At 40.3% G+C, this 26644-nt stretch overlaps 1 protein-coding gene across 1 annotated transcript in view; it reads right to left on the bottom strand.

Annotated features, from left to right (window-relative positions):
- Positions 1-24648, bottom strand: part of ITGA4 (integrin subunit alpha 4) — a 38336-nt gene extending 13688 nt beyond the window's left edge. The window contains exons 1-15 of the mRNA XM_059820185.1: positions 24464-24648; positions 24236-24357; positions 17134-17240; positions 16907-17036; positions 15482-15549; positions 14683-14812; positions 11055-11140; positions 10628-10687; positions 10398-10535; positions 9261-9372; positions 6086-6180; positions 5639-5729; positions 4218-4263; positions 3690-3844; positions 1560-1714 (exon numbers count right to left, since the gene is read on the bottom strand). Of these exons, the coding sequence (XP_059676168.1) occupies positions 1560-1714; positions 3690-3844; positions 4218-4263; positions 5639-5729; positions 6086-6180; positions 9261-9372; positions 10398-10535; positions 10628-10687; positions 11055-11140; positions 14683-14812; positions 15482-15549; positions 16907-17036; positions 17134-17240; positions 24236-24357; positions 24464-24648 (1680 nt within the window). The remainder of the gene's footprint in view (positions 1-1559; positions 1715-3689; positions 3845-4217; positions 4264-5638; positions 5730-6085; positions 6181-9260; positions 9373-10397; positions 10536-10627; positions 10688-11054; positions 11141-14682; positions 14813-15481; positions 15550-16906; positions 17037-17133; positions 17241-24235; positions 24358-24463) is intronic.
- Between the last annotated feature and the right edge of the window lie 1996 nt (positions 24649-26644).

Raw genomic sequence — 26644 nt, 5'->3', positions numbered from 1 at the left:
TTGTTGTTTCATTGTGTTTTAGGACTTCAAGTGCTTCCCATTTATTATCCAAAATTTCTGTTGGAACAGGCAAGCTTCTGAGATGTTTGACAGACTGAATCACTTTTATTCTTTCTTGTCCATTGAATGACCTTAAAAATATTATATCCTTATCCTGATTGCAGTTGTTTTTACTTTCAAGACAGGTCCCTCATTCATCCTTTAGAGGGATACAAGCAGGAATACAAAATTTCATTTCCTCCAGGGCAACAATGACTTTGAAACTACAACTGGAGTTAGGATCTTACTAACCAGATTCTTATTAACTTATTTCCAAGTCAGTACCATCCTCAATTTCAAAGGATGGCTGCTGTTGGATCAAACTCTACTTCTGGAGGAACCAACAGCCAACTTCTTCCTGCTGAGTAGCTGGTACTATCTCTATTATTGGTGTTGGTACCAGGCCTCCCTGGCTAGCTGACACCTTGCAGGTCTCCAACAGCCTCCTGCTGTTGCCCCTCTTACCCACTTGCCCTGGCAGCACTTCTACCTCTGTGGCTTCTCCTCTGAAGTGCTTCTACCAGCAGATTCCTTCTACAACAAAGTTGTATCTACACCTTCACAGACAGGGAATTGTAACCACGTTCACTACTAATCTGGTCCAGGATTCAGGCTGGTATGTCCAGGAGAAAGACACATCTGTGCAGGCTTCACTTTTGTGAGCAGAGTAGAGAGACCACTTTGTCAGCACAGTGCACTTCCTTCATATTGTTCAGCTCTAAATTAATTCATGAAACTCCTGTGAGTGCTATTCCTACCCCATTTCCACCTCTTGATTCTCTGAGCATTTCCCTTGGTGAGTGCTGCATCCCTTGCAAGGAAAAAAATCAAACAATTCCAAGCAAGTGTTCTTCTTCGTGCCCCGCTAGCCTTTGGTTCCTTGCAACCAATTCACAAAACAGACCACACCATAAACCTTGAACTACGGACTCTCTTCTAGCAATCAACTTCATCTAACTTCCTATGGATTGGGAATGGGTTCTTTTCTTATCAGGTGAGTCTACCTCATCTACTCACAGTAAAAAGGGGAGCAAGACCATACATGTGTTCTTTGAAACAGTTACAAATGACAAAACATAATAAACATTTTCTCTGTGTAATTACAAGTTTAAAGATTTTTGCATTAAGGAGTACATAGGAAAGTTCCATCAGAAATGTTCAGCAGAAAATGTACGTTATACCGTATCTTCTTGGTTGCTCCAAATCAGCCTCAATCTATGATCTTTCATCCATAAAAGAGGGTGAAAAAATGTCAAGAATGCTCATGTCCTACTTAATCACTGTGATAATTATGCACATTCTCACCAACATAAGAGATGGCAGACCCACTGACTTCCCCACAGAAAGCTAAGAAAGCATCAGAATTAAAATATATTAATTGTGGAAGTTAGGAACACAAATATTTTACTTCCAAAATTATGTGATGCAATTGTAAATAAAATAGGTTCTTTCGCAGCAAGTGTGCTTTTCAAAGAAGAACAAAGGATTTACAGGGCACTACATACTGAAAAATAGATTACCTTCATAAATGCTGGATGATCTCTGCAGGCAATATTGTTGCTGTAAATCTTTACATTTCCTGAGATTGTATCAGATGTTCCATTGGAGGAAAAATAAAATCTTGCTTGTGTATCCACTTTTCTGTTCACATCAACACTCAGATTATAAAGCAGTACTGCAAAATAAAGCCCAGGGAAAATAAAAGTAATAAAAACTTCCAAGTGTTATAATTTTCTTTAATTTATGATAGAAATCACATCTTCTGACTCACTTCCTTAAGTATGTTCCATAATATCCATTTTGAAATGCTCTGCGTAAAAATTCTCTGACATAAATCCATACCTAACGAAAGCTTCTAGCCCTCTGAAAATGGATTGCATCATGACTGATCCCTGATACATGCTTTTACATCAGGGATAGTTTTGTCAAGTTATATTTATAGTTTTCTACCAGAATCTATTTAAAAGAAAACCTGCTTCAGTTATTTACAGGGCTGACATTAAATTTCAACAAACAGATAAGTCAACAGACACTGACAAATAGTGTTTAACTTCACAGTTTTTTGTATTTAAGTTAGCATGAATTGCTGTGATAACAAATTGCAAATAAGTTTCAGAGCATTACTGATCTATTACTTCTTAATCTCTGCCAGAAGTTAGGATATCTAGAATTTCCTCTAGTCTTTTCTATTTAAGTTGAAAAGTCTTATGTCCAAATCCAGCAAGGGTAATCCAGTCTGACTGCTCATCTTTCACAACAAATACGAATTTCAAAAGATCTGAACTTGAAACTTTACAGTTCATCGTTGGATGTGTTCTCTGTAATGTATTCCTAAAGGATGTATATCCTCATACAGAAGATTTAAGCAATTTAATTTTACATATTACGTGTTTGCAGGGCTGTTGGAGTTTACAAATAGCACGTGACAAGTAGGTTAAAAGCAACCAGGCAATACAGTCAAATTTAGACAGTAAATGATTTTAAATAAGTTCACCATGAATATTCTCTCCAATAGATATTGCTTCAAGCAGTATCAGTTTTCGCCAAAAGCAAAATATATATTATATAAAATATAATACAAGACATATTTTTCATTAATTTTGATGGGACTCCCTCTCTTTCACATAATGCTCCATAATGGTACGCTCAGGTGCTTGAGCTGCTTTATGAAGGGAATGTCTTTTCTCTATTGCTAAGTGGAAGACTGCATCCTACAGCAGTCCTATATGGTTTGGTCCATGTTTGGGAGGACTGCTTTCAAAGGACATCTGAATATCACGCTGAATAATCCATTTGATTCTGTATTAAGACAAGACATTCACCCACCATTAATTCCCTACCTAATCACAAAGCAACAGCCCAGACATTTGCATGTGGAAAGTTCAGACAGCCTTGACAGACACTCACTCCTGTTGGGCCCTGTGCAAAACAGAATATGGCCCCTGGGCAACTATGTAAAAGAAAGCATTCACAGAGTAAGTGTGCTCTATTTTTTTGTGAATCTTAACGGCATACTATCTCATTTAAAAACCTATCAAAATGACGGATCTAGTTATTATGATGCTATCAAAGGGACCACATGAAATGGCATCATTACAATGTAGTGCAAAAGCATGAGTGTGAATTTAATCACACCACTATGAGGTAAGTTAATTCAGGACTGGAATTAGCCTATCTATGATGGTACTGTTTTAGTACTACTGCAAAACCCATGTGAAAATATTACTAAACGGTTGTGCACAGCCCCAGCTGAGCTCTTTAGCGTCACAATCCAGCTAGCTAGCTAAAAATTAGCCTTTGTTTGTCTAAATAAGTTGCCATCAAAACTTTAGGTTACATCGTTGATGCAATAGACAACTTGGAGTTCTATCTTCATCCTCACAATCTCTCACCCTTTTAACATCACTATCTCTTCTAGACCATGTAACTGCAGTAGTCCTAGTAGGAATGTACTGTTATTCTAAATTTAATAAAAGTGTAATGTCTCAATGTTATAGGGTAATTATGAGCTAAAAAAGGTATCTATGTTTTTAATTTTTCATTTTATACTGACCTCAGATTAATGGTCCACTAAATACCAATAACATTATTCTGTAAATAGGTGTATTGAAAATTAATACATATACCGGAATTTTTTCCAAGTATCTTACCAATATAACCAGGTACCTCTCGTCCTGTATAGGTAAAGCATATCTTCAAATTCATACAGATGGCAGGCTGGTCATTTTCCATGCAGTTTAAATTAGTTCGATTTAATGAATTAGGATGTTTTAAAGAAGCTTCAACAATTATAACTGGTTTTGTTCTAAGAATAGAAAAGAGTTAATGTTCACAAAACACTTCAGAAATAGCTTACAGAATCTCTGCAGAATTTAACAATCTCTGACAGAATCTATTTTTATATTTTATAATTTTTTAAGCTATCTGCATTTTTCAGAATCCAAATAGGTGATACACATTATTTGGTGCCTCAAGAAGATTCAGAATATTTTCTTTTTCTTCAGGGTGTTTACTTATATGTTTCAGTTGTAGAGCACTGTAGAGCCTAATGACTAAAGTTCAAGACACCAAGAAGAATATCACGAGCTTAAAATATACTACTGAGTTTTATTAAACTGCATTAAAAAATACAGTTAAATTAGATGGTCTTTAAAAGCACTGAAATGTAGCAATCTCACCTCAACACCACAGCAGAATCAGAGAGAAAGGCACCAACTGCTACATCTGTCCAAAAAAGAATAGATCAATAAGCATAATTTGTCAACTGCAGTTACTTCTCAGGTACGAGCATTTTGTAGCACATTCACCTTTTGATCAGCATTAAAACACCATTTGCCCTTTAGTTATCAGAAGGCATATGCTAATATTCAAAGGTGTTCTCCGTCTAGAAGATGATCCCTCAAATACTTGTCCCCTGTCCATTAACTCTGCATGCTAATTTGCTGGGCTTGCAGATACTGGTAATGTGATGATTTGATTTCGATTCCATGTTTAAGTGGCTGATACTGAAGGACAATTCAGCTAAATAGGAGGTACTTGCCTTCTTTTTAATCCAAATATTCAATATTGCTATACACACACACATATATATAAAACCAATTCAGTTACATATCTAACTATATATATGTATGAAATTATACATAGAGATCAATAGAAAAAAATATTTAATGTATTCCAAACTAACTGAAAAGTATTCATGCAATAAGGAATGAAATAAATACACATAGTATATATACCTCTCAAATGAGGTAGCAAAAGTGCATCTGTTAGATGAGTCTAAATGATATAAGGGTCTGAAGATGTGACTCCCAAATCAGTAAACAACAGGTGACCTAACAGCAGACTACTTGTGCACTACCTCTTAGCCCCGCATTACAAATTAACCTGGATAACTTTTCTGTTGACATAGCCAGAGAATACAGCACGCAGTTCATGATAACTTTATGCTTTTACACCCACAGGGTCAGGACAGGCCTGACCTGACATAACGCTTATCTGCAAAATGTCAAAATATTTTGACAACATGTATAAAACAATGAGTATATACTTGGAACCAGTTAAGTTGTTTTACACCAAATTAGCACTTCTGTGTCATGCCCACAAGAACTCCACAACAGTCTTAATCCAATGCTGTGAGTCCCAAGCCAGGTTAATGTATTGTTCACACAGACTGAGAGTGTCAAGGAGCTCATTAACTCCTGGCAAAATCCAGTCTATGTGAAGACCAGTAAGATTTTTAGGTTAGCACACTAGTCTGGACAACAAAGGTACTTCCAGTACCCAGATTAGCTCATTGTGACATTAACAGATGAGATGGCTTCTGTAGAAATAAAAATTAAATTTTTCTTCCTCTTGTGCACTATGATCTTACTATTACATGGTTCTCAGTCCTTAAATAATAGTTAGATGACCGTGAAAACTGACTGCTTGGCCTCAGCTTTACCTCTTTTTTTTTTTCTTCCTTCGCAATATGCAAAATGTGACATGTCATCTTAACAGATTTTGCTTCTGTTAAAAGGAGTAAGTAGCACGGTAGGGTTGTTTCCAATGAATCTCCACTCTCTTAAAAATGAAAAATAAACACAATTGTTTAATTCACCTTGATAACCATTGTTATCTGCATCAATGCCACTTGCTATGGATTGTCCAAACATGCTTAAAGAATTACTGACTTGATGTCCTTGTATTCTCTGAGGAGGAAAAAAACAGAGAAAATTATTCTTGGAAAGCTAATCTTTGAGTTACAATTTCCAATTAAAAATATTAGCACAACCATCCTGCTGCTGAAGTTACATGCTTACCTGTGAAAGTATACCCCTGAAAGTAATATTCCTCAATTATTGCAAATGTTCTATCCCATAAACCCTGTCTGAGGCCACCAAAACTATTTTTTTTTTTCTGTTACAGGTTATCACAGACTATGTAAAAAATTTCTGAAGTATTTTAAAGTACCTCAGATGGTCTGAGTGTTAAATGAAGGGAAAACCCTCTCAAATTTAAACTTAAGGTTTTTCTGGATTGATTATTTTTCATTGAAAAAGCGTACCTGTGAAAATGATGGTGTTATTCCATCTTCCCTGCCATTGTATATATAAATAACCCCTTTTAGATTATCTTCTTGTGGAGCCCCAATTGCTACATCTGTGGAAAAACAATTTAACAATAATCAGTTGACTAGGAAACATGAACAAAGAGGAGTTAAAGAAATCCAAATCACGATGCATGCAATACCAGACCAAATTTATTTGACTGAATTCAAAAGTAGTGCTGAAGACAGACATAAAGCAAACGGAAACAATACAGACCAGGACAGTAATCTCACTCTGCCTTAAGTACTATTGTTTCTGGAAGACAAGGGCCAAATACAGCCATTTTGTTCAAGACAAAGTCTGTTCCTACCAATACTAAATTTGACCCTTAAGAGGTTAAGAGATTATCGTGGAGAGTAACCAAAATTATCGTGTTCTTAAAAAAAAGGAAAAAAAAAAGCAAAATAAAAAAGCCTTGTATTCATGGAACTACGATGATTTTCCTGCACTCTGTTATTCCCACATGTTTTAAATCACTGAAACACAAGAAGTACTCTTATTACACTGCCTGAAATGAACCATTTATTTTTCTATGAAATGTCCTTAATAGTTGATAACAGGCTTGAACAGGCATTTAACAAGGAAATGAAGGTAGCTGGTTTGTACAAAGGGGTATGTTTTATGCCCAGATGATTTAATCCCAGAGGGGTGTGGCGACACATAACAAACCAACCAACCAACCCACTCACCCATCCTCAACAGCCTTTACCAAAAAGCCCCATGGTTCAAGTAGCCAGAGGTTGTTAACCAAAAAGTGGAGAGAGGGAGGGGGAGATGAATTACATCATCTTGAAAGTCACTAATATAAATTAATAATTGTGAACTTTCATTCACAAATAAGCAAAATTGAACTATCTGCAAATCAGAATACTGTATGCTGCACCAAACCAAAAATCACAAGAAAAGCAAAGCTCTGACGATTTGGTTTTACTGAACAATTCTCTGACTGAATCCATATTGATTGAATCCATACTTAAGTGACTAAAACACACAAAATATGTCTCTCTAGTGGCGAGATGAAAATAGGACAGCCAAGCTGTGCTAATTAAAATTACACATATGTTCTCGAGGAGGTCAGATTCTACACCAACACGCGCGCCATTATCTTCACAGGGCTGATACTGATGGTTTAGATCATTGAAGAAGTTGGCTCTGCTGTGATTTTTTATTACTTATTACAGACAAATGGTTTCTAACACCCAATTTCTCTTTATATTTTGCTTCCAGCTGTTTTTCTTACAAAAATTTCTTTTCCTACTGCCACTCTCAATATTGCCTCCACTTTTTCTTTTCAATGTTTTTGCTCCCTTCAGAAGCTAATCCACTTGTTCGCTCCGCCTCCCCCTGCATTTTTAGGATGCCCGTTTTGCATTACATTCTGTGTCATACATCTGCTTTGCGATGCTGATGTTAATTTCATTTTATGCCTCTGTTCCCCAGCTCTACATCTGGATACAGTTCACCTTTGCAGTTTGCGAATGTTTTGGGGCAAAACCTGAAACTTGTGTATAAAATTGTGAAGGTGATGCAAAACAGGAGAAGCGAAATTTAACAAGAGTTCAAGGAACAGGTACCAAAGGAGGGGAAAAAAAAAAAGACTACTTTAAGGAAAAGGAAACTGGCTAAGAAGAGAATGACTGTTCCAAGCTTTGCAGGTTACAGAACAGGTCCAAGAACACAAGACAAAGGGAAGAGTGAAAGGAGAAGCCTGGATCGTAACTGCAAATAAAAAAAGAGTAATTCAGAAGTGCGAAGAAAGACGTGGACTTGGTAAAGATACAGCCAGAAAAAGCTGACAGTTTTTGCACAAAGGATATGAGCTCTGCATACAGTCCAAGTTTTGATGATGGAAAAACTGAAACCGTTTATGAATTTTTGAACCATAGAAAATGCCTGTTGTATTTTTATCCTGTCCCTAGACAGCTTATTGTGCCTGCCCTTCTGCTGGAGGGGAGCACATGCCAGTTTTTCAGACAGGAATACTGGCCATTCCTATTTGTTTGAAACCATGACAAGATGAATGAAGCCACTGGGCCAGGTCCCCTCTGCTTGTCTTCAGTCTAGCTAGTCAGCTGTGTTTTTCCAGGCTACCTAAACAGGTAGTGAATGGTCTTGGAAGGAAAGAACCTGAGAGCAGTAGACCATGGGGCTTTCTGTAGCAAATACATTTTAGGCAGCCTGACTGGAAGTGGAAGGGAAGTAGAAGGCCATGAGAGTCATTCTAGATATTATAACTCATTTTACATCCTTTCATCTGTTTTCTATAACTAAAAACCCTTTCATCTATAACTTTCAAATTACATTCTCTTTTCAATGTCTATTACTTTTCTGCTTATTAAAGAAGTTAGACACAAGTCTGGAGACTGAATCTCTCTGCCCTCTGAGCAGGTTCCACCTGAACAACATCAATGGAAATTTCAGCACATATCTCATCATATTTAGAGAGGGTGTTTCAGCCTGGGTGGTGGGGAAGGAAGAGAGGATATTCTTAGTTTCTGTTTAGGCATCTAACTTTATGTGCCTGAAATAGATCCTCCTGTATAGACAACAGAAGAAGAAGTCCCCTCAGAGCCCCACTAACATTTTGAATTCACTATTGGGGCATGGCCATCGAAGTCCTTCCCTGTGTTCTGCATCCACTGGGAGCCCACGCTAGGCAATTCACGAGTCACCCGAGGGCCTGACTGGGAAGTAGTCCCACAATAGTCTCCCAACTTGCAGGTTGTTTTCGATATCCCCATGTGTTTAGTACTTCCTATAGGTGACACAGAAGCAGATCTTGACTCAATGTGTAATTTTTATTTATGATGTTACAGAATTGCCAAATTGTTCCCCAACCATTGTCTCAGATGTCTAAAACAGGATTAGGGATTCCACTTGAGGTCCAGCACCCAAAGTTACAGACTATGTTATCACCTTATGCTCATGCTCTTTATTAAAGAGGCAGAACCTAATCTCTTGGTATTATACACCAATGACCATGAAACAGCTATATCTCAAATCAGTGGCCTAGAAAAGAAAGGTCAAGTCACTAACTGAAAGTCTTCTCAGACTTCCATATTCCTCCTGTTTATCGTGACAGTCCACTGCTCAGAGAGAATTAAACCCAAGGGGTTTTCTTTACCTACTTACCTTCAAAACCATCATTATCAATGTCTCCTAGATTGGCTATGGACTCTCCAAACCTGGCTGCATATGAGTCACTGCCGCTGAGCTCTGTGTTCAGTTCTACCATCTTTGCCTCCTGAAGGAAAACAGAGTCAATGGCACATTAACAGAGTCTTGAGGAGACCTGGAGTATTACTCAAAATGTTAAAACTGCCTTGGATGCCAGTATATAATCCTATTGAACCCCTTGGTGCAGAAGCAAGCATTATCAAAGGTATTTAACAGTATTTAGTCTAAGAGTAATAAAGAATGAGAAAGTTGTTCTTTAAGAAAGAGAACAGCAATGTGTTCCCACAGCAAACACCTATAAACAGCAGCAAGCTTATATCAGAATACAGGGGCTTACTGCTCTGTAAAAATTGTGACTGCTAAAAAGGTAGTAAACAGTAGCTGCTTCAGAGGTATTGTGTGTGCCTTAGTTGTAGGTATCCTGGAGTGACTTAGTTCTCTGGGAGGAAAACATGTTAAGGAAATGTTAATTGCAAGCATAAGAGAATAAATATGTCTTAGTGTGGAGAGGAAGGAAGGGGAATAAAGATAAATGAAGATAGAATTTACAAAGCCAGACAAATTCAAAAGCACACAAAAAATAGTGATTGTACTTTCACTTCTGATCCTTAAAAAGAATAAAAGGAAGCTAATTCTAATGCATGATCTGTCCAGTTACTTTATTTGCCAAACTGAGGACTACCAGTCTCTTTCCTGACTTGTACCACTAACTGCATGCAAATCTTTCATTCCTTGATTGTTTCTGAACTGCTAAGCAAGTTGCTCTTCACCTGCTAGTTCAGTGCTAAGCATGGTAATGGAGGAGAGCTTCCAAAGAGGCTGTAGTGGCAGGCTGTTACCACCTGAAATTTCTAGGAGACAAAACCAGCCTGTCCTCAGTTCTAACACAATGTTAGTAACAATGTGTTACAGTTTATACAGTTAGCCTTTGCAGGTGTGCTACACAGTCCCGCTGGGTTTGTCACTAGGGTTCTAGAGTTGTTTTTCCTATATCATGAAGTATTTTATGATTAGAGAGAGGAAATCTCTTCTTCTTAGCTTGTTATACTAGAATGACTGTGTTACAATGTGTTTTTAAGAGAAAATACTTACAGAACCTGAATTGATATAGACATAAACTCTTCCCTCTTCTCTGATGGTACTTTGCATTGGAGCACCAACTAGCAAGTCTGAAAGGCCATCTGAATTCAGGTCCACAGCACAAACTGCAGCTCCAAAGTAAGAACCAAGCTGTGTGCAAACAAGAAATCACATTATCTTCAAATTTTGATCAAGACATGCTAGAAGTTCTAAGGTGCAGAAAAGTAGTATGAAAGATTTACCTTTTTACCCCTTAGTTCAAATAGAATATTTAGTTGCTTCTCAATGCTAAAAATGTATGCCTAAAATGAAAAGAAAATATAAGTGGAGTTCAGCAAACAGTAATCTGAAATACTTTCCTGTGCTTTCTCTACAACATAAGTTAGAGAATCAGCAAAGCAACACACAGTATCACAAAGTACAGCTATTTACTATTTCCTCTCTGTACCTTTCTTTAACACCATAGTCCACAGCAACGTTATCTAGAGTATCTTCCCTCATTCCTTCTTTGGCTTTTCTCCCTGTGAGAAATCTGGTCTATCTGATACTTGTCTTTAATATGTTAATTTAGATTAACATATCTAATCTAAATTCCAATCTAAATTGGAAGATCATGGGTGGGTATGTGGGGGTATATTCTTCAAACCAATAGTATAGACAATCTCTTACTTTACCAGTCTGCTCCTGTTGGGGAGCCCCTCCAATTACTTCTATACTGGCTGATGTCAGAAAATGTCCAGCTCCAACAGAGTATCCTGTAAATTAGAAATGCACTATTCAACAGTGGAAATGCTATATAAAGAAAAAAATATGGGAGCATGATGTATAAAAGCTATTAACATCACAAATTATTGTGAGTCTGATATTCAGACCTCATGCAAGTTAGCAATGAAAACAGAAAAGAAAGTTTTTGAAATATAAGCAAAAGGTCAATCAATACAAACAGTAAGTTCCAGCAAGCAGAAACAAGTGTCAGAAACACTCATTTCTTCCCAGGATCTCAATTATCTGCCATACTTTAAAAGCCAATAAAATAAAATGCAAACACCTTCCATTAATGCATATTCTGCAGTTGTTCAGTGAGCCCATTTTGTAATACAAATAAAAACGATCAAATGTCCATACTGTGCAATGTGGAAACACTTGATTCAATTGTTACTCTTTGACTATTGTAACTGGACTGCAGAAAAATGAAATGTAGTGCTACTTATATGTGCATGCGCATATACACACACACATACAGCATTGTGGATATACACATATGAAAACGTCAGGAACAAACTGGCGCAAAAAAGCTTGATGATGCAATAAGAAAACATTGCATCAGCTTTTGTAAATTAATCTACATTACAAAGTATTTCTGTATGTGGAGACAGCTCTTAACAAACAGGACCATATTTTGGTGCAGATGTCCAGCTACAGAACTGCAAACTGAAGGCTAATGCCTTAATCTGTAGCTACACAAGTCATCCTTACTCTTTCCAAAACACATTATGGCTAAGTTGAAACAGGGAAGACAGTTAACATATTCTGCTACTCTTGCATTTACTGAATGACTGTTGATTTTCATAGTAGGCAGAGAAAATGGGAAAATCATCTTGGATCAGATGAGAACAAGCCTTAAATCTTTTATCTGTGAAGACAACTGTCTAGAATTCAAGTTCTCATTAAGCCAGCTTTTTCTTTTCATATTTTAAGCTAAAAGAGATGAACAAGACAATTTATCATTTAAATGTCAACACCTAGTTTTTACTTACTCAACAAAAAAAAAATTAAGCTTAAGTGGCTGAACCTTAATTTACCTCCTCTGACCTTTATTTTCTAGTTATTTTGGTTTTGCTGAAGTATAAACATTGGTAATTCTAATGAATTTTTTTTTCTTTTAAAACAACAAAAACACCAAAAGCCAAACACACCAAAAGGAAGTATAGTAATCAGACAGTCCTCATAATAATACCTTATTGTGGTATTAAAATGTTGGGGGGGGTGATCACAAAATTGACCCTTTAAATTTAAAGGCATAGTCACATGAAATTATATTTCCAACCCCAGAATTCTCTTCTCTTTACCCTTACTACAGTTTTTCAGTTTTCTGAAATGTCATTTGCCATTCTCAGATTCATAAAAGACACTGTCTCTTACTTTGTGATTTCTTTAAAGCAGTTTGTTAAGTGCCTAAGGTTACTCTTTCATCAGGCCCAGCTGATTTGAAAGACTGACTTACTTATCTAATTCCTTTTAAAAAAGTCAGTTATTAATCTCCAAGATACTCTGAAGCAGCCAAGGAAATACTACCAAAAGTTACATTTTACCACCTTCTCTTTCTAACTTCTTTCTTTTAATTGGCTGGTACTTGAACAGCTGTTTCTTCCAACTTATGGAAAATGTTATGATACTTTTACACACTCTTCCTGCAAACTCTAATTTATTATTACTCTTTGACAGTTTAATGAAAAATGTAAATAAAGCCACCAACTTTTCAGTCCCTGCCAGAAGAAGGGTAGTGTAAATAGATAATTGTGTCTAGTAATGTGCTTGAATTACACTCCGGTCACAATATACTTCCACCACTTGGCAAGGATGTTTTTGTTCATTATTCAAGGGAGAAGCAAACTCAGTCTTCAAAAAAAAAAAAAAAAAAAAAAAAAAAAAAATCTTTGGTAGCAGAATTAACCCTAAATAGATTTTGGCCTTAGACAATGCTGAGGATGGGACAGAACAGAAGCTGAAGAAACGGAAAGAAGGTACCTTTACATTCTTTCAACCACATTATGTGTTATTATGAGGAAACAAAGTGGAGGTTTACGCAGCATGGAACAGTGCAAAATGTAAGGTTTATCACAGCTGCTACTGTAGAGACACACAGATGAGCCAATGTTCCCTCTCTTCACTTTCCTGTAGAAATGGCAAGTTTAGAAGGCACATGGCTCTGCCAACCTAGCATGCTGGCTGCTATGGTTGCACCAGGTCACTGGAGAAGTATTTGTGAAGCAAACTCCAGCTGATCTCAGGTCCTGGATGGCCAAGGGAACTAGGAGAGGCCACACATGTGGGAACGCTTTCCCTGCACCCTCCCCAGCACAGTCCTTATGCAAGCTTTTACCTGCTTGCTATATCTGGCTTTTGGCTATCAATGACTTGACTCATTCATTACAGAAATTCTCACTCTTATACTTGTAGGAGCAGAAACCTGTAATGAGCTTTTTCTCAGACCAGTGCTATATTTTTTCTGCTGATTGTTACTGAAAAGCTGCAGCAAGCATTCTCTGAAGTTTTTCAGGTGTCCTATGAAAGGTTAGAAACACTACTGGTTAACCATAGTGATCTGGGTATCTGATCACCTTTCACCATCCAACATCTCTTTTGCTTGACTTTTCCTCAGGGCCCAACTGCAGCCTTTGCAATTCTGAAGTGTTAGCCACTTTGTATTTCACAATAGTTATTTCATAATGTATGCCTACTTCCTATTGTCAAAAGAGTGAAATCAGAAACAGGAAATGTTTATCCACGTGAACCGGATCTATAAATGGGAAAATGCAAAAACGAATGGTCACAGGCAAAAATATTCTTGCTCAGGAGTTCAGGAAGGACAGACGAGCTTTTCTTAGGGTGTAGTGAGAAAACTGAAGCTGCTCATGGTTCTTGGCATAAACTCCTACAAATTCTAGCACTAAATTCAGCTAATTACTTGGATACAGGTACATGAATAGCAACTTAATGGCTTGCTTTGTAGACATTCATAGATAAGGTTTGCCTTTCCACGTATCCAGACCAAGATATGGTTGGAATTTAAAAAAAAAAAAGAAAAAAAAAAAAGAAAAAATCATCACTATTGGAGACAAGTCTGCCTCTTAAGATCATAGCATACTTCCCCTTATTGACAATACAATTAAGACTTGTTTCCTTGCAGGTTCACTGTAACAAACTTTTTGTATTTGTTATATGTGAAATCATTATGTCTTTTGCTATGAAAGCCCTTGGCAGCATTTCAGACTTAACAGTGAAGTGCAAACTATTGCTAATCAGAAGCATATCCTCTACCTTCTAAATAAAGAGATGATAGAAACTCAGTGGAGAGATGACAAAACCAGAAACCCAATGTTTGAGAAGTTTCCATGTAAAAAGAACAGAGAGGAAGCCTTATAATTAAATAATATTTAACAAAATCAGAACACATCTTTAGAACTGTTGCTTCTGGGATTAATAAAGAAAGCACTGATAAACAGTGTGCCCTCACTTCAAGATCAGCTAATTCTTTGATTTATATTTTTGTAAAGTATTAAATATTTTTAAGTACCTAGATAACTGCCAAATTTCACTTGATTATTTGAATCTGTATAAGCATGGATTGTATTTGCAGTTGTGTTATATACAAAAACAGAACCAGTCCAATAAAATGATCCAGGGGCTCCCATTATAATTAAGTCCTAAAAGAAAAATAAAACAAAGTCATGTTATTAATATTTAAATATTCATGAAGATAGGCAAAACAAGTCAAATGCTTTTCTTTAGACCTCTTGTGAACTCAGTAAAACGCTACTGGACATGCATCTGGGTCAGTACTGGGGGATTACCACTAGATCACAGACAACATTTTTCAGACTTTCTAAAAATATGGTTATTAAAAACTTTGAGCTGTGAGCAACTTAAAAGAGAGAAACAAACAGGATTTTCTCTTCTCAAAAGATTTTTTTAGAAATCATAATCTTAGGGTGAAATGGAGATTAAATAATACAGAATATTACTCTCTAAAGTAAGAAGGTAAGTGTTATTGTTGTTAACGTTACATCAAACAGATTAAAGAGAATAATAAAACTTCATACTCTGTTATACTCATGCTCTTTTTCCAGATGAAAAGTAATTTTGGATTTATTAAGGCATAAAAGTATTTTTGGGAATAAAAAGTAAAAGTATTAGTTGGGAATTATCACACAAGTCTTACCAAGATTCAATTAAAAAGACATGACAAAAGTCTTTTTTCACTCCCACAAAAAAAGACAGTGTTAATGTTTGCATTTACATATACACTTTCATGTATGTCTACATGTATGTAAGTATATACATATAGAGAGAAGTTTGGTATCTTTAATACACACCTCAACGTAAAAACTAGACATTCCAGCCTGGCATGACCCATGGTTTTCTCCAAACTTGCGCACATGATCTGGGAATGGGCAAGAAATATTAAAGAGGATGAGATGCATGTAGTTTCAGAATTTGTTACCAGGTCTTCAACAGAAGTTGAGAGAAGTTAAAAAACCCCCCAAAATAAAACAACATTGGTTTTCAGGTCTGTAATAAAACTAGAAGCACTGGTTTCCACTGCAATATAATATAGTATAATATAAATATAAAAATTAGCTTCAATATATTATTGTAACAAACTCAAAGCACTATGTATCACTTGATCACAGCTGCCTTTGAAATCTTGTGACTTTAAAGGCTATTCTTTTCTTTTTAAATTGTTCCATGAATTAAATAGCACAGTTTGAACAGCACAGCTAGATAAGGCTAACTCTTCTCTTCCACTCTGTATAATTCAGGCATAATCTGACTGACAGGCTCATGTATCTTGATAGGAGTTGCCCTGATGCTCCACTAGTGGTCTGAAGAGCTTGTGTTATGGCTATCTTAGACATACTGGTATCTATCACCCTTAGCAGTTGTCTTTACATCCAACTCTCCCAGCTCTGTTTTCCTGCTTTTCCTTGCTAACTGCCTCCCATCAGGGTTCTCTTCATCTCATCCATCGATTTGTTCACTTAAAAAGTCACTGAAGATAAAAGCATGATTTCACCAATGCTCGTAACAGTCTCTGAAGCCAGCAGCAGGATGTTTGATGGCCTTACGCTATTGGTCTGCATGGAAAGGCCAGATTGTCAGCTCTTCCTTGCATTGGCAGGGGGCAGGGTCACGAGATCGTGATGGAGGTATGGAAGGGAAAGCAGGGATGGACTTGTTTGACAGCTTCAAGTCTTGACTCTTATTCTGCTCCTGCAGTCCTCTGAGGAAGGACCACTGAAGGTCTTACACCACAGCAGCAGCCTTGGCAGGAGGCAAGTAAGGAACAGGGATACACACTGTGTCGAGGAACCGCAGCAGCTTTGTATCAAAGGCTTAAGGAGCAGATGGCAACCATCACTTGCAGGTATTACTGCTGCTGTAATGTGAGGCACTCTCCTGAGCAAAGCAAGCAAATGACAGAGTAAAGGAAGGATGGATGTCCTCTGCTGGCCTGTTTTTGAGAAGCACACATCCTTCAGTGATCCAGTCCAAGGAGCAAGTATTCTGATGCCCTATTTAAACTAATTTTTTGCCTCTTGAAAGCAGCTTTTCTTTGAAGTGACAAACATCTTGCTAATGAATTTACAACATAAGTTGGGCTCGTATCATCAGCACTCAATCTTCAAACGTTTGGCTGCAGAAAGCCTGCTCAGAGCAACACAGGCTCTTCATAAACTCCGCACCATGCAGTTATGTATCTTACCCTTCCCTACAAAGGACGCAAGCATTCCGCTTACCTATATAGCATGGGCATATTCTTCTGCTCAGTTCAGTTCGAAAATCAGAAGAGATGGCAAAACAAATACCGTATGGGAGTTTGTGTTCATTTTTTATGTAAAAGATATTTTTCCATCTATGTCCACAAGCCTATGGAAAAAAACAAACATGATGTTTGGCACAGAAGCGTAAGAAAGGCGAAGGCAGTCTGACAAACAGACACGCAGCTCCAGCTGTTAATACATACAACGATAGATCCATTTTCTTTTGGCTGCCTTGATAAGCTGACACCCAGCCACTGATTATCACGCTCTTCCAAACAAGTCTTCCCACAGCGCTCTCCATTGGGGTTGCCTAGGACACAAACAGCGATGCTCTGAACAGGGGGACAGGCTGAAGGGCCACGTGGTGAGTAACAGGAGCACCCAAGAACTCTACGGGGAGACTGCAGTAACTCAGGTTTGGTGGACCTGACCTCTGTCTCACGTAGGCCACGTAGACTTTTCACTTTCTTCTTGAACAAAGGTACAATTGCACATAGCCAAAGGGAACGTACTGGTTCTGAACACAATAGGTTGGCAGTGAGGATTGGCTTCTGCATCATTATTGAAATTAAGATAGAAAGTGACGTTACGCTCAATCTGATGAAGGGCTGGCTTTGCAAGTGTTCTTCAGCCTAAAACTTCATAAGAAACAAGTAATATCTGTGAGTGCTACCTAAACTCTAGCCTAAAGCAAGCATCTCTCCAACTACGTATCTACTGGTAGCAGACCTTAAAATGATCTCTACCACAAATGGCTATCAAATAAAGGGCGTATAACTGCAATCTCTACTGGGGATGTCAGATCATTATGTATGCATGTCCTGTGCACTCCTTGCACTGTTGCAATTATTTAGCAGTAGCTCTTTGTTTTTTGTTCTTAAGGACAGTTAATTTTTAAAACCTTAGAGAACATAGTGAAATTTCTTCTAACTCCTGCAAAAGGCTACAATATTGCCAAGTCAGCAAATATTTGCTTCCTTCTAGAATGCAGTAGTGGTACCCATGGTAAGAAGAAGCTACACATTTAAAAGTATTCTAAGTTACATAAAGAAAGCTTTTCATCTGTAAGATGGTTGTCTGAATAAGCATTAATCAAATTATTGAACCAGTATTTTCTATGCATCAGCATGACACAGTTTGTGAAAAAAATGCTTATAAAATAAGGAAACATGTCATTTGAACAAGCTCTTTTGCAGAATTTTTAAGACTTTCCCAGATTCAATGCAGTTACTGCATTGAACCTGGCTGAACCCAAAACTTTTGAGGTTTAAGGGGTTCAGTTACCCAGAAGAGGGCGCCAGTACAGACCGCAGAGTATCAGCGCTGACAGGGACATGGTCTGAGAGGAAAACACATAAATCAACACCCCCCAAAACTATGCTCGCACCAGAGCTGAGATTTATTACTGCCCAGTGCATTAGAGAGTTTAAATAAATACATTCCTAATTTAGCAGACTTGCTGAATTCCTTTTATAGGACATAAAACTGCACAATATTGATTAAGTATGGAAACAGAATAAAGCGATACACCTTGTCTAGTAGCCAGGAGAAAGACGAATGACTGTGGGCTTTGCTACATACATTCTCACAACCAACACTGACTTAAATGATTTTATACCTAGGATGTCATGGACTTTTTGAGATAAAATAGCAGACTAATGGAATCAAGATAATTTTTTATTTCATGGTAAGAAAATGTCAGGAGAAGCATTTGTAGGAATAAAACCCAACCACCATGCTTATTTCGGAGCTTGTTCTCTACTGTTTTGTGAGAGGCTTAGCAATTGACATTTGTCTGAAGAAACTTCTGGAGCCTTGATTTCTTCTACTTCCATACTACCTCTCCACTTTTTCCAAACATGATGCTTTCTCCCTGCTCCGACAGAAAGACCAGAGTAGTGCAGTCAGGAGCCCCTCGCCATACTGCAGAGAGGATGATGTACACTGCGCATCGCAACTGTACTCTATCTTCTTCCACAAACAACACCCTTCACAGGGTCAAAAGGCATCTGACCCTCCTTCATCTCTTCCTTACCACTTCCTCCCGCATGTGCCTTCCCCTAAGAACATGAAGAAAATAGTATGCAAAATCCAAGTAAACAGGAACCGACCTGAGCACTCACAATAACATCACATTCAATTGTCTTTGGGCCAAGAGATTTTATGTTACTGTAATTTAATAATTCCTGTAGGTCACCTGAGGAACGGTAATTAACAACATGTGGGCTCTTACTCCAAGACAAGCACGAAGTAAAATACCTTACTTTAAAAATCTACTAAAAAGAAGCTGATTTTTCTGCAGGTTGTCAGTTACTGAAGTTTAAATTATAAGCTTCTGAATTGTCCTACTTGGCTAATGTCAGTGACATTAGTCAGCGAATATTTACCATTTTCAGACACAAGTTTGGAAGTTAGTTTTGGAATTTAATTTTGGAGTTATGTCACATAGAACTCCTCACTTCCCAAGGAGACATTTCCATGGTTTGCGTGAATTATAGAGCACGTTAATCTGATTGAAATCTCCTCAGAAAACAAAGTTCCATTACACTCCCACGTATAAGAACTAATCCTCCTTTAAACCAGAAAAGGCACTTCTGGTAACTCCATTCTGGCAATGCTTTCTGTCCTCTTATGACAATGACTTACCTGGGACTTGCTTTATAGTGTATGTGGATTTGCAGGAAATGGAAGAAGTGGAGGCTACCAGTGTCATCAATTTAGATCTCAAGAGGCTTTCTAAGACTTTCTATAAGTCAAACAAAACCACATAATGATGACGCAAGAGATAAAAGGAAGTTTTGCTGGTCTCAGTGCTTCATTCCTGTGCCTATTTCAGAGGTCCGTAACAAGAAAAAGCACCACCATTCCTTCATGCTCGTTGGATTGTATTCCCCTTTTCCTCGATTCCAGCATACATTCTTGATTCAGGTTCACTTTGGCCCTCTGCTGACCTGCTATCTTATGTCTCCTCTCCGACTGGCAAGTATTCAGCCATCTTGGAAAAGATAGGTCTTTGTGGGTGTAAGAAGCGTGAGCTTGATATCCCAGACACCGTGATGAGCCCCTGCTCAGGGTATGACATTATAAAATTTTATCAAATGAGAAGAGAAAATGTTGTATTCTGCACAAGCAACAGAAGAGCACTGCATAAGCTCAAGAGGATGTGGCAGCTTGGTTGCCTCAGGGAAAAGGAGCACGCGCTGTCATAAAGTCACCAAGAGATAAGTAATTGCCCAGCCTGTGTACATTACGCAGCTGGAAGATACACTTCTGCTATAATCCCCACTGCACACATCCACAGAAACAGCACAATCGCATATAAATAAGGTCACAACTTATAAAGCCACTTCTAGTTTTGGCCTCAAGGACTCTAATACAGATGTTTGCAACGTCATCTGAGAAACGAGTTTTATGTAACTTGCTCCAGTGCTTTCCATGCCCAGCAGCCTCCCATGATCCTTCTTATCCTCCCAGAACTCTGCTGGTCCTATTGCTAATTGATTAAAACTATGAAGCCTACTGCAAAGATGACAAGCCTTCTGATATCCTGCTTCTAGATGTCAGGGCCTCATCAGACTATTTTTTTTCATTCATCCAGGGCAATCTTTTCTCTTTTCACAGATTTCATAGGTCTTATCCCTCTTACGTCCCTCAAACCACTTCTACCCAAAACATTTTAGTTAAGTGCCAGCTGTTCCCATAACTCTGTAACAGAAGACCAAGGTCCAGAAGGTCCTGTCTTCCTTGGAATAGTATGGCTATTTCAAAGGAGATCACTGGCAAAGTATGAGCAATGCAAGTGAGATCAAAAAGCCAAACTACCAAAGGCAAAACTTACTGAAATCAAAGTTGAACAAACACAGGTCAGCCTTTTGGGGAAAGCCATTTAACTGTTCACTTTTCCATTGTAATGATTCAGCTGGGGGAGCTAGAGGGCAATTTGTTCATAGGTTAATTGTAGCAGGGACTTAAAGGAAGGGTAGAAAGCTGAAACTGCAGGCAAAGCTTTCTGGCATTATGTTAAACAACATGCACTGAATTTACTGTGTACATTCATAGTTAAAACTTTTTTTTTAGACCGGATGGCAAATTTTATGAATTGTTTCCTTTATTTTTAGCCAATGAATCATTCTGTTGCAAATCTGAGAGCAATTTTGTTGAAGAATTTCTGTAATGTTTTGCAAGTCCAAAATGTAATAGGTCAAAACATCTAAGGAACTTTGTGCAACTCCCTCTGCAATAACCTATGACTACCCCAAACTGATGTGGGCAAGGTCTTGCAAGTCAAAAGACTAGAAGACTGGTAGAAGACAGACACTTAGTGCTCCAAATAATATTGGAATATTTTGTATTTGTGCCTAGAGCTTGATTACAAGCCTCTGCATGTAACATAAGTCATCATTTAAAAATACTCCAAATACAAGTAAATCAGCAGTCTAGAATACTTGACATCATTGGCAGAAGTACTAGAACTAGAAAAGAAACTCTAAAATAACATTAGTCCTCTATTCAGCAATCGGAGAGAGATCTAGAAATACCAGTGAGAGGCTGGGAAGACGAAGATTTGCTAGTGTAACTCATGACAGTGTATCTCGTGGCTCCTCTCGACTCAAACCAGCCCAGGCCCCTGCAACACCTTGAACAACATTAAAATTCTCTGAAGTATGCCTGGGATGAGTTTTTTCCAGATGTTGGGATGACTGCAGCACAGGACAATTCCCAGCAACTCTTTCTCTACTGAGGAAGCAGATAGGAATGTGTGACATAAAAAATACAACAGCAGTTTTGTGTGATCAGAGGCTTCCTAATTGTGCATGAACCCTTCATTAATTAGTTATGCCAGTTTCAAGGGTACTTTAGTGAAAAATAGCAACAAAGTGTTTTAACATATTTATGTCTCTAAGTAATTCACATCTATTTATTACAGAGGCCCAACATTTGGAAAAATACACTTCTAGTGCCTGTTGTCACCTCTACATTTCTATGACTCATAATTAGACACTTATTACCTCAACAATTCTTTTACTGAAAGAAATGTGAATTCAAGTATTTAAGAGAAAGATGGAAATAGCTATTTCTCAATTTGCCTGTACTAGCAATGTAATACATCCCTGCACATTTTTCAAAGGAAATTACCCTATTCTATGATATCAGAAACCAAACTTGTCACTGGCAAGAATCCAAGCAGAAGAACAAGGAGGTCACTGACTGAAAGACACAGCGTCGATAAAACCATTATGTCCAAAAGTTGCTGACAGCCTGAATGAGTTAGACAAGAGATAATTAAGTTCAGCTTTGCAATTGCAAGTTCTCTTGTGTATTTCTGTGACCGCTTGGCAGGATGGCAGGGGCTTATCAAACCTCAGATACTATCCTACTTCATTTACATCCCATGCACCACAGCCGCCTTTGGCTTCTTCATTGACCTCACTGACCTGTTTTACAATAGAGCACTTCTTTTCAGTATGTATTTAACTTCAGAAATACTGTTGATGTACCTTAGTGATGTAAAGATGTCATCCGGCACTAAGGGAAACAAACATTTTGCAAAAATCTCTTGTGGTATCACTGTTTTTAAAAATGCAGGACAAGACAGTAAACACCATTGTGTAAACTGCAGCCTCTAAACCCAGGAATAGAAGCTGTGTTAAATTAAGCCTTTGGAACCACATAAACATTTTCATTCACCTGTTGCATCATTTCATTTAGAATCCCCTAAGCTACTGAGGAAAAGCCCGTCAAGTTACTTCATTAGAGCTTTTGTTTCTCCACTGACTAAATGAGCAAGTCGAGAAGTACTGCAGATGTATGCAGCTTTCAAAGAACCTGAAACTTTCCACCCTTCCCCTCCTTTCCTTCCCCCTTGCAGTGAAGGACTATCCAGGAGCGGGGGTTTATTGCCTCTTAGCATATGCTATTTCACCACTTTAGTTGACTCCTTTGACTTTTGCAAAAAAGCCGTTGGAGAAAAAAGCTCTTTGTTCTATATAATTTTTCAATAAATCTAATATTGGAATGAAATTACTTAAAAAAGAAGAAAAATATAAAGAACTACTTGGGCTGGAATAAGTTTAATTGCAGTTCCTTCTATGAGCAACCGCTTGTCTTTTCCTTATGCGGCTGCAAGTAAAGCACCACTGAAGTACCTTAGGTTTTTGTAGCTTAGTTACAAAAAATAATTCTTATTTCTATCTGTAGGAAAAAAATGGATAGAATCCATCAGTTCTAAGCACTATGCATAGATGTGTAGAGAAATAATTGTTCGAACGTTTTTGTCATGGAATGCTGCGTTTTGCCCTGAAAGCCCATCAGTTCATGGTGTGCTATCGCTTTCATTGGTTTCAAATATTTTGAAAACCCTTTCCCGCGCTTCTTATCCTACTGGGCGGCAAGTTCATAGTTTTAACGGATCGGATGGTCTCCGTCACAGCAGGACAGAAAGTTCAGGAAGCTTTCTATGCGCAGCATAGGGACAGAATGAACGGCACTGTATGCAAGGGGGACAAGAACAGAGCCCAAAGCAGTTCGCGCATAGTCACGGTAACCCATTGCAAAGTGTTCTTCTTTTTAACAAGTATCAAACATTTGGAAGTTTGGTAAGTCCAGCCAGTTACATCTCCCGAGCATGGGGACTCGGGAGGTAGAGCAGAGTTAGGTTAAATGCAGGAGCTGGAAAAACCGATTCAGTCAGAAATAGCTTTGTTCCCCTGAAAGTCAATTTTTCAACAAATGTGCAAGCAAGAAGAACCCATCTGCAAGACGACTGTGGTTCAGAGTTACTTTAGGGTGGCTTCTACGAAAGGATGGCTTTGCAGAAGAAAAGACGATTCAGGCACATACTTCCACCCCCACAACTCTGAGCTAACTACATTTGCCCTCTGCTCCTAAAGCTGAACTACCTTTCTGCTGAGAAGCACGAGAGGCAGACCGAAACACTCACGAGGCTTTTGAACCGAGTGCTGAAAGGTGCGAAAGAAAACTGTGGGAACGGGAGCTGCCACATGCGGCTTCTCTAAATCTCTAAATTGCTGCTCTTGGGCAACAGCGTTGACCTCGTCCTTTAGCGAGAGGTGAACGCCAGTTTAACCTGGAAAGGACCCAGGAGAAACCGCCCGTAGCCTTGAAGGCAGCGGCAGAGGAGCCGCGGTGCGTGCAGTGCGGGCGGGCACGGACCGGACCAGACCGTCCCGTCCCGTCCCGCTGCCACCGCGGAGGGGCCGGCAGGGACGCCCCGCCGCCTCCCACCCCGGCCCCTGCGCGGCCCAGCGCCGGGGTCTCCCCGCCCGCGCCCCGCCGCCGACTCACCCAGCTGGAGCTGCTCGCACCGCCCGCGGGGGTTCCTCCCGATCCGGCACCGGAAGATGGCCCCGGGGTTGGCCACCGAGCTGTTGGCGGGCCAGCTGGCCCGGGGGGCGCCTGCCACGAGCCTGCGGGGCAGAGACGGCAGCGTGAGGGGCCGCGGCCGGCGGAGCCGGGAAGAAGGCGCGACGGGTGGAAGGGGCCCCCGCGGGGGCGGCCCGGCCGGGGACTCACCACCTCTCCTCGCCGTGGCGGTGCAGGAGAACCGAGTACCCAAAGAGGGTCCCGTTGCCCCCCCGGAAGAGTAGCGGGTGCTGGGTGTCCAGGTTGTAGAGCCGCGCCGTCGGCAAGCACTGCCACAGCAGGAGCAGCGGGGCGGCCCAGCCCGCAGCCCCCCTCGCCCTCCCGCAGCTCCGCATGGCTCCGGCCGGCCGGAGGCAGACGGGCGCCCGGCGCCGGCTTCCCGCCTCGCTCCGCTCTCCCCCGCTCGGCGAGAGGGCAGCGCCGCGCCCCTGCCCTCCCCTGCCCTCCCCTGCCCCGGGACGGCAGCAGCCCGCGCCCTGCGCCGCCTCTGCTACCGCCGGGCCGGGCCGGGCCGGGGCCCCCCCAGCAGCCCGGGGTGGGGGTGTCCCCTCCGGATGGGGGAGTAGCTCGGCCGCGCCACCTCCTCCCGCGCAGCGGCAGCCCCTCTCCCTTCCCAGGCGACCGGGGTCGGGTTTCTCCCCGCCCCGTCCGCGCCCACGGGGGTGCTGCGGAAGGGGCCACGGCACCCGCGACCTCGTGTCTCTGGGCAGGGCACGGCCCCGTGGGACGCGGCCGTCCCGGCCCCTGCCCGCAGCGGGACAGCGAGGGGCTCGGGCCCCCTCACCTCACCTCACCCGGTACACCTGCCCGGAGGGCGGCGCGAGAGAGCTGCCTGTGCGCGGGGCCGGCGGGCGGCCTGCAGGCGGTGGCGAGCGTTTTGGCGGCAGAGGGGGAAGGGAGAGCCGGCAGCCTTTTCCTACAAACGCCCCGCCGACTTTCCCGCCCCAGCTGCCCTCGGAGCGCCCAGGCCCAGTTCAGTTTTCTGCTGCCGGAGCCCACCTCCCCTGCCCACCAGCCGGCGAGCTCCAGCCAAGCGCAGGCCCGTCTTCTGGGAGGGAAGCTATGTGGCAAGGCTCGCGTTTTCCTTTCAGATACAGAAAAAACGCTGGTACCCCTGTGCTGTAGCCTTGCCACACCGCCACTGCGCTGAGGGCGTCTTCCCTGCCACCCCCTCCGCGTGGGGTGGGTATTTGAGTCCCGAAACTAGTGCCTTAGCAGCAGAGGACAGTCCTGAGCCCGGCCTGTGCTGCACAAGACACTGCTCACTGCTGATGACTTTCTTCTGCGTGGGATGAAATCAAAACAAGCCCCTCACCACTTTTTTTACATTTTAGAGTAACTTTTTCACATTCCTGTTCAGTTCTTCAGTTGCGGACAGTTACCAGCCATTCCTCCAGACAGCATGGGAACAAAGAAAAACCTGAGCATCGTGCATGAGATCTGATATTTAGCAGGCCTTGAAAAGGCTCCCTTGATCTTAGTGAGGAGCTTTACTGTGTGTGTTTTCAGAAGTCAGTCACTAACTCTTGATTTAGCTCAGTTGTGTGCATACTGAAATCAAGGCTGTTCTTTCTACCTACAAACCTTGCCTTGCTGGAGTCCCTTGAAGGACTTCCCTGCTGCTGTAATAATCCATGTATACAGACAACCTGTGTAAAGTGGTATTTTGAGCCACAGAAACAAGAACTTAAGCACGTCTTCAAAATGAAAAGTTTCGTTACAAAGATTACTTATTGTATCTGGAAGACAAACCCAGTATCATTTCAACTATCAAATACTATACACATTAGAAATAACTGCAAGATGGTAGAGTACCATCTGCTAATGGAAATTCACAACACAGCATTTTAAGCTTCTTGGAATAAAAAGCCATTTCATTTCCATTCAGTTGGTGGAAATGTGGAAAGTTCAACACTTCTGCAAAATGCTGAGCAACTACCAGAGCAGGACACTGAGGCAATGCGGGAGTGATACATCTTGTCATCCGAAGCACATGCAGATGTGTAGCTCTTGGAATGAGATCAGCACGTTGCAAGATCTGACAGTTTTTCAGTCAGTCAGCAGTGTATCTTTTTTTAAGTCCTCATCTCTAGAACCATCAGAGGGCTTCCCTGGATCACACTGATGTGGAGCAGCAACTGTTTCGTGTAAAGGAGTTAAACAGCTCCTCAGCTGCTATTCATGCTCCTTCCAACTACTGACATCAAAGGAGTTGCACCAATCAACAGCAGCTGTGAATCTGCATTTCTACCAGTCAAGAAATTTTCACCCTCATTCCGAAAGCAGCAAAACAAGCATGATTGAAACCTGAAATGCTAAATGGTGCTTTAG

This window comes from Gavia stellata, chromosome 8 (assembly GCF_030936135.1).
Source record: "Gavia stellata isolate bGavSte3 chromosome 8, bGavSte3.hap2, whole genome shotgun sequence".
Classification (NCBI taxonomy): domain Eukaryota; kingdom Metazoa; phylum Chordata; class Aves; order Gaviiformes; family Gaviidae; genus Gavia; species Gavia stellata.
The sequence above is the reverse complement of the archived record's forward strand: the minus strand, read 5'-3'. Positions and strand labels throughout refer to the sequence as shown.